Genomic DNA, 12203 nt, shown 5'->3' with positions numbered 1-12203 from the left:
CTAAGCTAAGGTTGTGGTTTGAGCATGAATATCATAATAATTCCTAATGAGCCACACCTTTGTTGTTTTGAAACGCAAAACAACAGTCCTTTGGAGCGTAGACTACATCCAGCTACATTCAGCAAATAAATGGCGGTGTACCTGCAGAATGACAGTCAACTAGCAACTAAAAATGCTCTCCCAATGCCAAGCAACTATTCTGATGGCAGCAAGACTGTGATTGCACAATTTAGGAGAGCAGTAAGCATAGTCTAATGGGGTGTGGCTCCCTAACAATAACATGTATAATAGCTTATTAGAGCTACTAATATCTTTAAATAATACAAATTTTTCTTATGGTAACTGCAGGTTCAAATAGCTTTGGAGGACCAGCAAGAGAGAGACGCATTGGTTGAGAGTCTAAAGAGATTTGAAAGGTCAGAAATAGAAATAAGACCAAGCCCTTATGTACACAAACCATAAAAATACATGCATTAATATTCTTGGATCACTGCATGCCAAAAGATTTAAACTTGAACTAAGTTATCATTGCAAAAGATGCCCTATGGATCATAATAAAACATAAAGCACTTGACTCAAAATAACAAATGACAATATTATCGACTTTATTTATGATTTCAAATTCAGTTTCCTCTTTTAATTCTAAACAGCTCGTACATTGTAGAGGATCTCATGGATGACCTCAAAAACTTATTAGATCATCCAGAAAAAAGGATATTGTACAAATACATAAGGTATTACTAACACACTCAGAGCATATGCCCAATAAGTTGCTATCTTATACAGTCCACTGATACCAAGGAGACTAAGAGGGGAATACAAATCCTTAGTACCTCACATACCTAGGTAAGGAATACAGTGTACTATTATAGAGAAGAAGGATAGAGAGAAGGAGAGAAAGGGATGGAATGTCAAATAGTCTTTAAACGAGCCGCTTTTACTAACTGTCTTGTTTTCTCTATTAGTTTTGAAAGGAAAGTAATTCGGATGAAGTTACAAGGAGCCAGTCATTCCTTTGGTTTCACTGTAAGAGGAGGTATGCAATAGCCTGACATTAATCATACATGATCATAATACCTTATGCTCATAGACATTAATCTCATAACTGTCATTATATAGGCAAAGAATTTGGCTGTGGCATATTTGTAACAAACGTTTCAAGGTCTTCAAAAGCAGCCCAAGCCAACCTCAAGGTAATAATGGGATGCTCTACAAAAGCAGTTTGTACCTTATTAAATATAACAATGAACACTTGGCACTGGATACTATAACAAGAAACCACAGCAACCAATAATAATTTCACACATACACTCAGACTGGAAATAAAATCATAACTTTTGACAGGGGGTAAACATTGAAGAAATTTAAAAATATTTACGGGCCCCCCAGTATTCAAGTGTATAAGTACATGTACAAGGTAATGAAGGTATCATAATGCATGAGAGATTATGCTATAAAAGTATAAACAATAACGACAATGTAGTATCTAAAATTTGGATTAGCAATTAAATGTTAAGGTTTAAAGTCTTTAAGTATTTCAAGGTGAGGTAATACTCAATGGCCCCCACTGAAAGAAACCAAGTAAAAAACTTGTTATGACTCCCTTAAGCCACCAAAAAGGAGTATTTTGACGTCCGATTTAATTATATTTATAAAACTAAGCCATATTATTATCATTAATTACTTTATTTTGTGGCTGGACAAGGTATCATAATTATAAAAGAAAAATACAAGTAAAGTATGGTAAAAAAAACCTACTGAGTAATTATTTCAACGTTATCTATTGTAATTTATATGTGATACATTGTACGTACATTACGTCAGCTATAGGATTACTTTTTCTATTCTAAAACAACAACACAACAGGCACTATCATGTGTATCATTCATTTTAGGCCGGCTACCAGATTGTGAGGTTAAATGGGCTAATCCTGTCCGAGTGCACACACGAAGAATTTGTGAGCCTCGTGAAGCAAAAGAAATCCCTAGTACTTGCTATTAAAGGTAGGACATGGACACTAGTACATGTACATGTACATACAATACATATTCTTGATGCATATATCATTACTGATGATGCATACATGTAGTTATGCTAATGTTAACAAAGAGCATGAGACCACAAAGACAGTTCAGACATACTTGAATGACTCAAAACACAAATATGCTACCCACTATGACATAGACATACTACAGACATAGGTGCAGGCATTACATTACGCATTAAATAAATATCAAAGTTAATTAGAGCCAACAATCAAATGTGGTCACACTAGACTTGTCTAAAGGAGACACTTACTCCACTTATGGTTGCTGTAGTTACTGACAGTAGACTCAGATGTATACTTCCTGTAACTGATCCATAAATGATAAACACAATGTGTGTGATTATACTGATGGAGGATGAGTAACAGCCCATACAAGTGACTGAGTCAGTCATAACAGACAGAGAGAGACTGCCAGTAGTAAAGAAAAGTGTCAAAAAATGCTGTGAGGTCATGATAGGTCATTTATTACACAAAAAATGTCTAATTGATAGATATAGCACCGCTATCATTTCACCCACTCACTAACAAACACAAACAAAAAGCCTACATGTTGATATAATACAATGCCAAAAGGCACGTGGACATAAATTATCAATCTCTTTCTTTTTTTAGTTGTTGGACTGATTCCTGAGAAACCGTAAGTGCTAAGCAATGGCCCATTAATAACTAAGTGTGTATATGTGTATGTACTTATAAAGGTCTGGAAGCAACATGGTTGTATGGAGGGAAGTGGTAGAGAAGGATCCCTGGCGTCCTACCACTAGAATTGTAAGTGTACGGTTTTTGTGGTTACACTTTTACATTAAAATGTTAAGAATGCTTATTAGAGCCACGTACCATTCATTATGCTACTGTCTGGTTTATATAATAACAGACCATACTCATAGCTTCCTTTTGAACTTAAGAATGGTCTCACTACTAATGGAGCTCAAAGTGCATAGTACAGACATGTATAAAAAAAAGAAACAATTTTGACATGAAGAGTGCAAATAAAATTATATTATTTATATCAGTAAATAGCGTGTACTCTCTTGGATTTCATAACACATAATGTAATCAGAGCTGTGTGTGTAAGCATTGATTAGTATAAAGTAGGCAGTCTTAGATATTAAGGTGTATCACAATTATATCTAAATATGGTCAAGTTATAATAGAGGGAATTAACACAATATAGGAAACACTTTGAACTCCTTATCAATCTAGATGCTTCTCATAGCTACCAATATGTCTTGAATATGCTGTGTACACCCACCCACTGGCCTCTTATCTCATCACATTACCATAAAGAGGGACACTACTAATTCATGTGGGCATGTCATGCATGTTAACATATGTATGTCTGACACAATAGGCATGATGCACTATAGGGTGTACCAAATGAAGTGTATATGTATTGTTGATAGGGTATGTACATGTATTATAAATAGGGTATGTATCTATTATAAATAGGGTATGTATTATCAATAGGGTATGTATTATTAATAGGGTATGTATTATTAAGAGGGTATGTCTTATTTTTAGGGTGTACATGGACCAATTCAAAGTACAAGGAGGATCCAAGTGACTCTCAGTGAAAATGAAACACTAGGAGCATCGTAAGAATAATCAGAATACCCATTGTGCATATAAATTGACAAACTAAGTTAGAGTGAAGGCAACAGTTTGTATTTCTTACAAATAAAACAGGAACATTAAGCTTCATTATGACCACATACTACCACTAGACATCAAAGAAATGATGTTGCTACATTACAATACACACACATGGCCAGTCTCACACAAACATGAGCATATGTATGTGTACATACGTACATACATGTACATAATGTCTCATTAAAATCACATTTCCCCAAAATGATAAAAATAATCAAACGGTAAGGCACAGGCAAAACATAGACACAGAGTTAATCAACATAGAGAGACACAATACAAATGTAAACTGTCAATATTCAGTTATCATTATGATATGTACATCATGTGTAGTGTGAAGGCAAGCTCAGCTATTGATGGTGGTGTTTTAATACGTGACATTACTCCAAACTCACCTGCTGATATTGCTGGCCTAAAAGTAAGTCAAACTGACACTCTCTCTCTTCTTTAATTTTTGTCTCTTTTTCTTTCTCTTTCAAACAGCGTGGTGATGAGATTATACATGTTAATGAGACTAGCCTTCTTGGAAAAACACTGAATGAGGTAGAGAAAATCTATAGCAAGAGAGAGAAAGAGAGAGAAAATGATAATATTTATCTTCTATAGGCAACTAGGATACTTCGTTCAAGTGATGTGCTTATGTTAACTATAAGAGTTGATGAGGTACATACAGTAATATGATATAATAATTATACTTATTATTATTATTATTATTATTAATTAGGGTTCAGCTCGTAATTCATTTGATTACGAAGGAGGAGAAGAAGGAGGAGCTTATTTTGATTTTGATGTACACGCCCTCTCCTCCTCTCACGGAGGAAACAGGACAAGACAGAACCACGACAGCAACTTTGAGCTAAGGACCCGCTCTCCACCCAATCAAAGAAAAATGACAAAACAGACATCAGTCAATCGAGTATCAGTGACTGACTCTGACGTGGAGCAGTCTCGCTTCATGCCCACCATTGCTCCAGCTACATTTGGGCATGGGCGCACACTACCAATGCCGACACTCATGGGACTTGGGACCGACTTTGACGTAGAAGAATCACATGATTTTGATGCCGCGCTAATGAGGCCTTCACGTGACTCGTCTGAAGAGCCGGTTGCACCACTTGGACGAGCAACGGTTGAGGGTAGAGACATGTCACCAACACAGGAGGAACCAGTCGTACTGAGGAGACAAACTTCAGCACTTAAGAAACCAGGAGGAAACAAAACAGTAAGTACTAGTATAAATAGTGCATACTTCAATAAAGATGAATTTTAAAAAGTTGACAAAAAGCTGACAGTGTTAATATATGTACTTTTATAATACTGCAACATGCATATGTATTTTGCTAAAGCCCAATCATTAAAAGATGCCTTGCAGTTACAGTCATTAGTGCTCTCTCGATTGGCTTCGCTGATAATAAACTAGTCATCACATAATTTGTGAGTTGTTGATTTGTTTCATGTTTTGATTTAGAGTCCGGCAAGACACCCAATATTTGATGACAAGTAAGATTTGATTACACACGGCATAGACATAACTTGATCTTTGATAATTCATGTACATGCAATATTCAGAGAGTTGAGTCATATACAGTTTAGTTGCATATTATTTTGAAAATTGCACTTGAAAGTTATTGCAATAGAATTTAATTAGAACATAAGTACATGTATGTGTATCAAAAAGAATTGTAAAAACAGAAAATCTTCTCTTATTCATTTTTGACAAAATACCCTGCACTATAGTACAGGGTCATTAGCCCGATTTTGAGCAGCTTTAAAATTCGCAAAAAACCAATTTTGATCAGAATCAGCTCAAACTTTCTAGACAACATAAGTACCATATATGTATATGCATCAGAAAACGTAATAAAATTGAAAAATTTTCTTATTTTAATTTTTGGCGAAATTTGGTCAAAATCCCTGTACTATATAGCAAGGCTGCAAAAGTCGTGGCAGCCATTTTGTTTGGGGGTGAATCCTACTTAGTAACGCTACCGCGTTACTAATAGTACAGGGACTTTGGCCCGATTTTGGAGCAACTTTAAAAATTCATAAAAAATCCAATCTCTGTCGGAATCGACTCAAACTTGCTACACAACATAAGAACGTTTATACGTACCAGAAAACATAATAAAATGAAGAATTCCTTCATATTAATTTTTGGCAAAAAGTCCCTGTACTATATAAGGGACTTTGGCATAATTTTGGAGCAACTTTAAAAATTTGTAAAAAAATTCATTTTTGATCGAAATCAGCTCAAACTTTCTACACAACATAAGTGCATGTATACATATTAGAAAACATAATAAAATTGAGAATTTTTTTATTTAATTTTTGGCGAAATTTGGCCAAAATCCCTATACTATAGTACAGGGACTTTGGCATAATTTTGGAGAAACTTTTAAAAATCAAAAACATGCCTAATTGATGCATTTCATTAAATTCTTGTCCTACTTGATTTCCTATTTTATTTCCTCATCTCTCCTACCTACATTAACATTGCTTTATCTTCATCATTAATAAAAATTATTTCTAATCCTCTACCAACAGTATACAGATCATACCAGGCAGCATGAAAGCCAATGCCAGCACTGATACTGTCAACACACGTACTAGTGGAAGCAACATTCACCCTAGCAATCTTACTGTAAGCAATTAAAATGCATACATGTACATGCACATACAAACATCATTATAACATTATTGTTACCATCATAATTCATGTACATGCAGTTTAGTCAGGATATATTGGAAGGAAGGCAGGTACAACACCACACAATACCAAAAGTCAGTACCTTTTATTTTGGGTGAAGATACTCTTGAAATGGTTTCCCTTAACTTTGACAATAGAGTGGGCCACTGAAGTTGGCAATAAGAGGAGGAAGGGACACACCACTTGGACCAAAAATAATAATATCAAGAATAATTGAAGGAGGAGCAGCTCATAGCTATGGTATTATAAAAGAGAAAGAGAAGAAAAATATAAAAAGACAATAATTATAATCATTTTATTATTTTCTATTATAAAGGTAAACTCAATGTTGGTGATCAGGTGCTGGCATGTGATGGTGTTAGTCTCGTTGATGTGTCACATGATGAAGCTGGAGAAGCTTTCAAGAGAGCAATGGACTCACGCTCGGTAAGTGAACAAAAGGTTCTAAAAAATTATAAATTATTTTGTGTTATGTACAGGGGTCTATTGACCTTGTTGTTGCTGTCAATCCTGAGCCATAGCCAAGAACTTTGCCTCTTCTAAAACTTTTTTGAAGCTGCTACAAACACTGTCCTGTTTTTATAGTTTTAATAACATGGTATAAAACTAATTTTTTGAAATAAAAAAGCTATAACTAGCTATCAAATCACTACATGGCAGCCTAGCCAGTTTCAGATAAACTATTAATTAAAGTTTATTAAGATCACTGTGATTTAGAAAGGTCACCATTCAGAAACTTTTTGATCCCTCCAGAACTCTCCATTAGGACTACCAGGGGGCAACAGAGCACAAGTGACTGGTGTGACAGCTCCTTCATCAGGAGTCAGGGGAGCTCTGTCCCCAGCCATGTCCATCTTCACCCAACCTGGACAGCAGCTGTTAACCAATATGTCTTCCTTGTCAGAAGCTGCAAGCTCTTTAGCATGTATCTTGCTGAGGGCAATGACTGCTGTTTTGCTTGTACCATACTTGGTATTGTTCCAGCCTAGCTCACTAGCTTTACCTGTTTTAAATGTATGGTGTATCTACATTAGTAATATGAAATAGTTCATAATGTACCTTCTCTGATAACAGAAATGTATTCTTCCATCAATGATACTAGGCCAGCCTGAGTCAGATTAGGATCTGTGAATTTAGCCTATATAAAGGATATAATTTTGATGTCATTGTATTTAATTTTTATTGAGTTTTCTATTTCATCATTTTCTGAATGTACATACACTAGAATATGCCCATTTATATTTAACAAGTTTATCAAAATTACAGAGTGCACTCCTAACCTTTACAGCTGGTCCATATTTACTAAGTTTCCCAGTGAATGATGCAACGTTAACAACACGAGCTCCAGGACGCAGGAGAGGGAAGAAAGCACGAGAAATATTTAGAGTAGCTGTGAAGTTGGTAGCCATGGTAACAGTGGCTTGTTCCAAGTCAGGAGCTATTGTATAAAATGATACAATTATAATATGCAAGAATTATAAAGATATAATTGTTCAATTTTACCAAAAAATAAATTTAATAAAATAAATTTTAATTTTAATTAAAAATTTATACAATTGTTCAGTACAATATCAAGTATCAAACAATGCAAAATGCAGTTAAAATATTTGTTTAATGCAGCTGGCAGTAGCTTTTAATTACATTAATATTAATATAGCATATTCATAGTCTAAAGATGTCATAGCAACCAGTTACAGTAAACAGACACACCCTGCAATACTCAATGGCTACTGCAACAGCCACTGACTTTTCATCGATTCCTGATAATAAAGGATGCAGTGGGTACGACTATGAGTTCATTGATGGTGAGCCTAGGGATCAATTAAAATGCAGCATTTGTCACCTTGTACTACGTGATCCTCATCAAGTTACCTGCTGCTCAAACAGATTTTGTAAAAGCTGTCTAGACCAACTACAAGGTAAAAATTGTCCTTTATGTCGAGAGCCAATCAATGACAACTACTTCAGAGATGGTGGCATCAATCGTGAGATCATATCCCTTAAGGTTTACTGTACTAACAGTGAGGAGGGTTGTGAGTGGCAGGGAACTATTAATGAAACTGATACATCAATTGATACTCATCTTAATAGTTGTCCCTATCAACTGGTACCTTGTACTAATGGATGTGGAGAGAAGATTAGGAAAAGTTCACTGAAGACACATCTGACAAATAACTGTCCTAAGCGCATTGTTAACTGTCAGATTTGTAAACGAAAAGGCACACACCAACTGATAACAAGCAGGAGTCATCTTGATGAGTGTCCTGACCTCCCAATCCAATGCAGCAATGAAGGTTGCAATGAGAAAATGCTACGACGTTCACTAGCATCACACAATGAGACCTGCCCTAAAGCTATCATACCATGTGAATACAATACTGTTGGATGTGATGAGAGAATGAAGAGAGAAGAACAAGAGAAGCACAATGAAGAATCAACAAAAGTACATCTGCAGATGACAAAAAAACAACTACAGGTGACAACAGAAACTCTGAAAGCAGCCCTAGAGAAGAAACATCCATTAATAGCATCAAATGAAGTATTTAAATTAAGCCAGTTTGCAGAAAAGAAAGAAAGCAATGGAATTTGGCAGAGTCCAGGCTTCTACACTTTACAAGGAGGATATAAAATGGAATTACATGTTTGTCCAAATGGTTATAAGGAAGCTAAAGGTACACACGTCTCTTGCTCCATTGGCCTCATGGCAGGAGAATATGATGATACATTGGAGTGGCCATTTCAAGGAGAAGTTACTATAGAACTACTGAATCAACTGGAGGATAGGAATCATAAGAAGGTAGTTCTTTCTTATTATGAAGCAACTCCACATGAATTCAAGGAAAGAGTGCAAAAAGATATAAGCTCAAAACTTAGGGATATACCTGACTTCATATCACAAAGTGAATTAGGTTATCATCAGGTGAGAAAAGCAGCTATTCAAATAAGTCATAGGTCCATGCCTCATGACAGGTCATTGTATAACTGTCAGTATCTTAAAAATGATTGCCTGTACTTCAGAGTCAGTGTGAATCATAGATCAACGACAAAACTATGGCTGGTAAAAAAGGACTAATACATGGCTGTTATCAAATTTAAATATTAAAGCTGAGTAGGATATATTAATAACAGTTTTAGATTTTAGATTTATCCAATAATAAAAAATTATTTAAAATTTAATTTATGAATATGAAATTGTAATCTAATGGGTACATAATGGTATCATGTAAAATGAGGTAACTACAAACAGATATTAGAGTACAGGAAATGCTACAAAACAAATCACATGTAAAATAAAAATTTAATAGAAGTGCATTTTCCATGCAAAAATCCAATTCTATAATATTAATAGTCACTATATAAGTTGCCTATATATATTATCCCTATCAATTTTTATGAGCATTAGGCCATTCCAACTATAGAAATAGATTTTCTATTCCCATCTGCATTTGATACATTATTTAATTACATGCATATTGCAATAAAAAACTTAATGAACCACCTGCCAGCACTAGCATCAGCCCCAAAAGCTTATTTGAGTGGCTTTAAATTATAATAAAAAAAATTTCAGCTAGATAATTAGACTTTTATTCCATGTATAACATTTTGTACATTAAATTAAATAAAGCAAAAATTTAATTTAAATATAAATGAACATTTTAAATTTTTCCATTGTTGATACAAATACATGTAACAACAAAAATCTAAAGTTAAAAATTGCAAATAAATGAGACTAAACTCACTACAATTTATAGTGTGATATTCTAGCACAAAGCTTGTTTGAAATAAAGTCGACACCGTATTATGATTATAATTATACCATACATAGTTTGGCTATAAATAATAGTGCTAAAATGGCAAACAAACCCTGTAATCCTACAATGGCAGCATAAAGCACTTAATGGCTTATGCTTTATAGTCACTGGACTATCATCACCTCAAGAAATGTAAACTGTAAGCCTTAATAAGGTTATAACAGCATAAACTCTCACATGACATGATCTAGAATGGCTACTGCTAATGGTGCTCAATATGGTGGTTATAGCTATAAGTTTGTTGATGGTGATCCTCCCAATGAGTATCAATGCCATATCTGTACACTGGTAGCACGGGATCCTCAACAAGTTACCTGTTGCTACAAGATATACTGTAAGAGCTGTCTGGATACACTAAAGAGGAAGGGCCAAGGGTTTATCTGCCCAACTTGTCGTAGCTCACTAGAAGGAAAGTACTTCAAAGATGGAAGAGCAGAAAGGGGAATAAAGTCACTTGAGGTTTATTGCACTAACACTGATAGTGGGTGCCAATGGATGGGGACTATTAATGATATCGTTACTCATCTTAATAATAGCTGTACCTATCAACAGGTACCTTGTACTAATAAATGTGGAATGAAGATGAGGAGAAGTAAACTGGAGACACATCTGACAGACGACTGTCCTAAGCGAATTGTTAACTGTCAGTATTGCAAGCGAAGAGCCACACACCAACTGATAACAAGCCGAAATCATCTTGATGAGTGTCCTGACCTCCCAATCCAATGTAGTAATGAAGGTTGCGATGAGAAAATGCCACAAAGTTCACTAGCATTACACAATGAGACCTGCCCTAAAGCTATCATACCATGTGAATACAATACTGTTGGATGTACTAAGAGAATGAAGAGAGAAGAACAAGAGAAACATAATGAAGAAGAGATAAAACAACATCTACAATTGGCAATAGAAACAATAAAATCATTAAAGCTGAGAAATCCATTAATAGCATCAAATGAAGTGTGGAAACTAAATCAATTTACTAAGAAGAAAGAAGGAAATATGACATGGTTCAGCCCAGGCTTCTACACATCACCAGGAGGATATAAGATGTTACTACGTGTTTATCCTAACGGTACTGGTACTGGTGAAGGTACACACATCTCTTGCTCCATTAACCTCATGGCAGGAGAATATGATGATATTTTGGGGTGGCCATTTCAAGGAGAAGTTACTATAGAACTACTGAATCAATTGCAGGATAAGAATCATTGGACACGTACCTTATTATATAATAGATCAGCACCAGATGTATCTAAGCAAAGAGTGAGGGAAGGTAGCATTGCAAGCGGTGGATGGGGTCCCTCAAAGTTCATATCACATGAAGAGTTAAAGTACAAACCAGTTACTAATTGTCAGTATCTTAAAGATGATAGTCTGTACTTCAGAGTCAGTGTGAAGGTTACATCAAAGACAAAGCCATGGCTAGTGGGAGCATCAAGGATTATACAAACAGGAAATAAGGAACAACTTTAAATCTTAGCAAGTAGTGCAAATGTCTTGTACATTTAGTGTCTTATTTTAAAGTGTACAAATTGTTTTTGCTTAAATATGTAACTTTAAGCATTATAATATTGCTAGTTAAATAGTTAAATTATGTTAGAATTGGAATATTTTACTGCCTTTATTATTAAAATTTTTAATTGTTATGTGTTCATTTTACACATGTGCTACTATCAGGTTTTTAATTTTACTTTTTTTAAATTTTGCTAAATTAAAGTCACCTTAAAATATTTCATGTTTATAAAATGCATTGCAATACCGTATAGCGCTTTAATTTGGCGATTGGCGGTTTGCAAGCAGAATCACCAATATTAAAACCGCCAATCATTAATGCGCATGCTCAGTAATGCATGTGTACACAAAAACCACCAAATTAAAAACCACCAAATTAAAAACCACCAATTACAATTTTACAGCAAAATCACCAAAATAAAGCACTGCCAAAATAAAGTGTTATACGGTACACACAAAGTTTTTCTTAAAT

The 12203-nt window shown here is 34.8% G+C and overlaps 3 protein-coding genes across 5 annotated transcripts in view; 2 read left to right on the top strand and 1 right to left on the bottom strand.

Annotated features, from left to right (window-relative positions):
* The first annotated feature begins 34 nt into the window (after positions 1-34).
* On the top strand, positions 35-7053 carry LOC105312319 (harmonin-like). Its single transcript, XM_019995044.1, has 20 exons — positions 35-240; positions 349-416; positions 651-734; positions 787-846; positions 966-1036; positions 1120-1193; positions 1895-2003; positions 2660-2684; positions 2746-2815; positions 3569-3642; positions 4031-4115; positions 4181-4240; positions 4304-4360; positions 4422-4919; positions 5166-5197; positions 6242-6338; positions 6425-6478; positions 6542-6644; positions 6721-6830; positions 6884-7053. The coding sequence occupies exons 1-20, from the start codon at positions 130-132 to the stop codon at positions 6923-6925; spliced, it is 1884 nt and encodes a 627-aa protein (XP_019850603.1). The 5' UTR covers positions 35-129; the 3' UTR covers positions 6926-7053.
* LOC100637791 (carbonyl reductase [NADPH] 1-like) overlaps positions 6981-12203 on the bottom strand; it is an 18165-nt gene continuing 12942 nt past the window's right edge. The window contains exons 2-4 of one of the 2 annotated variants that reach the window (XM_019995048.1): positions 7685-7842; positions 7464-7542; positions 6981-7407 (exon numbers count right to left, since the gene is read on the bottom strand). In XM_019995048.1, coding sequence (XP_019850607.1) covers positions 7127-7407; positions 7464-7542; positions 7685-7842 — 518 coding nt within the window. In that variant the 3' untranslated portion in view covers positions 6981-7126. The remainder of the gene's footprint in view (positions 7408-7463; positions 7543-7684; positions 7843-12203) is intronic. The other variant, XM_019995047.1, reaches the window with a different exon arrangement.
* Positions 8096-12203, top strand: part of LOC105312314 (TNF receptor-associated factor 5-like) — a 10797-nt gene continuing 6689 nt past the window's right edge. The window contains exon 1 of one of the 2 annotated variants that reach the window (XM_011404860.2): positions 8096-8409. In XM_011404860.2, the coding sequence (XP_011403162.2) occupies positions 8128-8409 (282 nt within the window). In that variant the 5' untranslated portion in view covers positions 8096-8127. Of the gene's footprint in view, positions 9113-12203 lie in introns of both variants that reach the window. The other variant, XM_019995045.1, reaches the window with a different exon arrangement.

The sequence above is a fragment of the Amphimedon queenslandica genome, unplaced genomic scaffold (genome assembly GCF_000090795.2).
Source record: "Amphimedon queenslandica unplaced genomic scaffold, v1.1 AMPQUscaffold_13456, whole genome shotgun sequence".
NCBI lineage: Eukaryota > Metazoa > Porifera > Demospongiae > Haplosclerida > Niphatidae > Amphimedon > Amphimedon queenslandica.
Note: the sequence above shows the minus strand (reverse complement) of the source record. Positions and strands in the feature narration are given on the sequence as shown.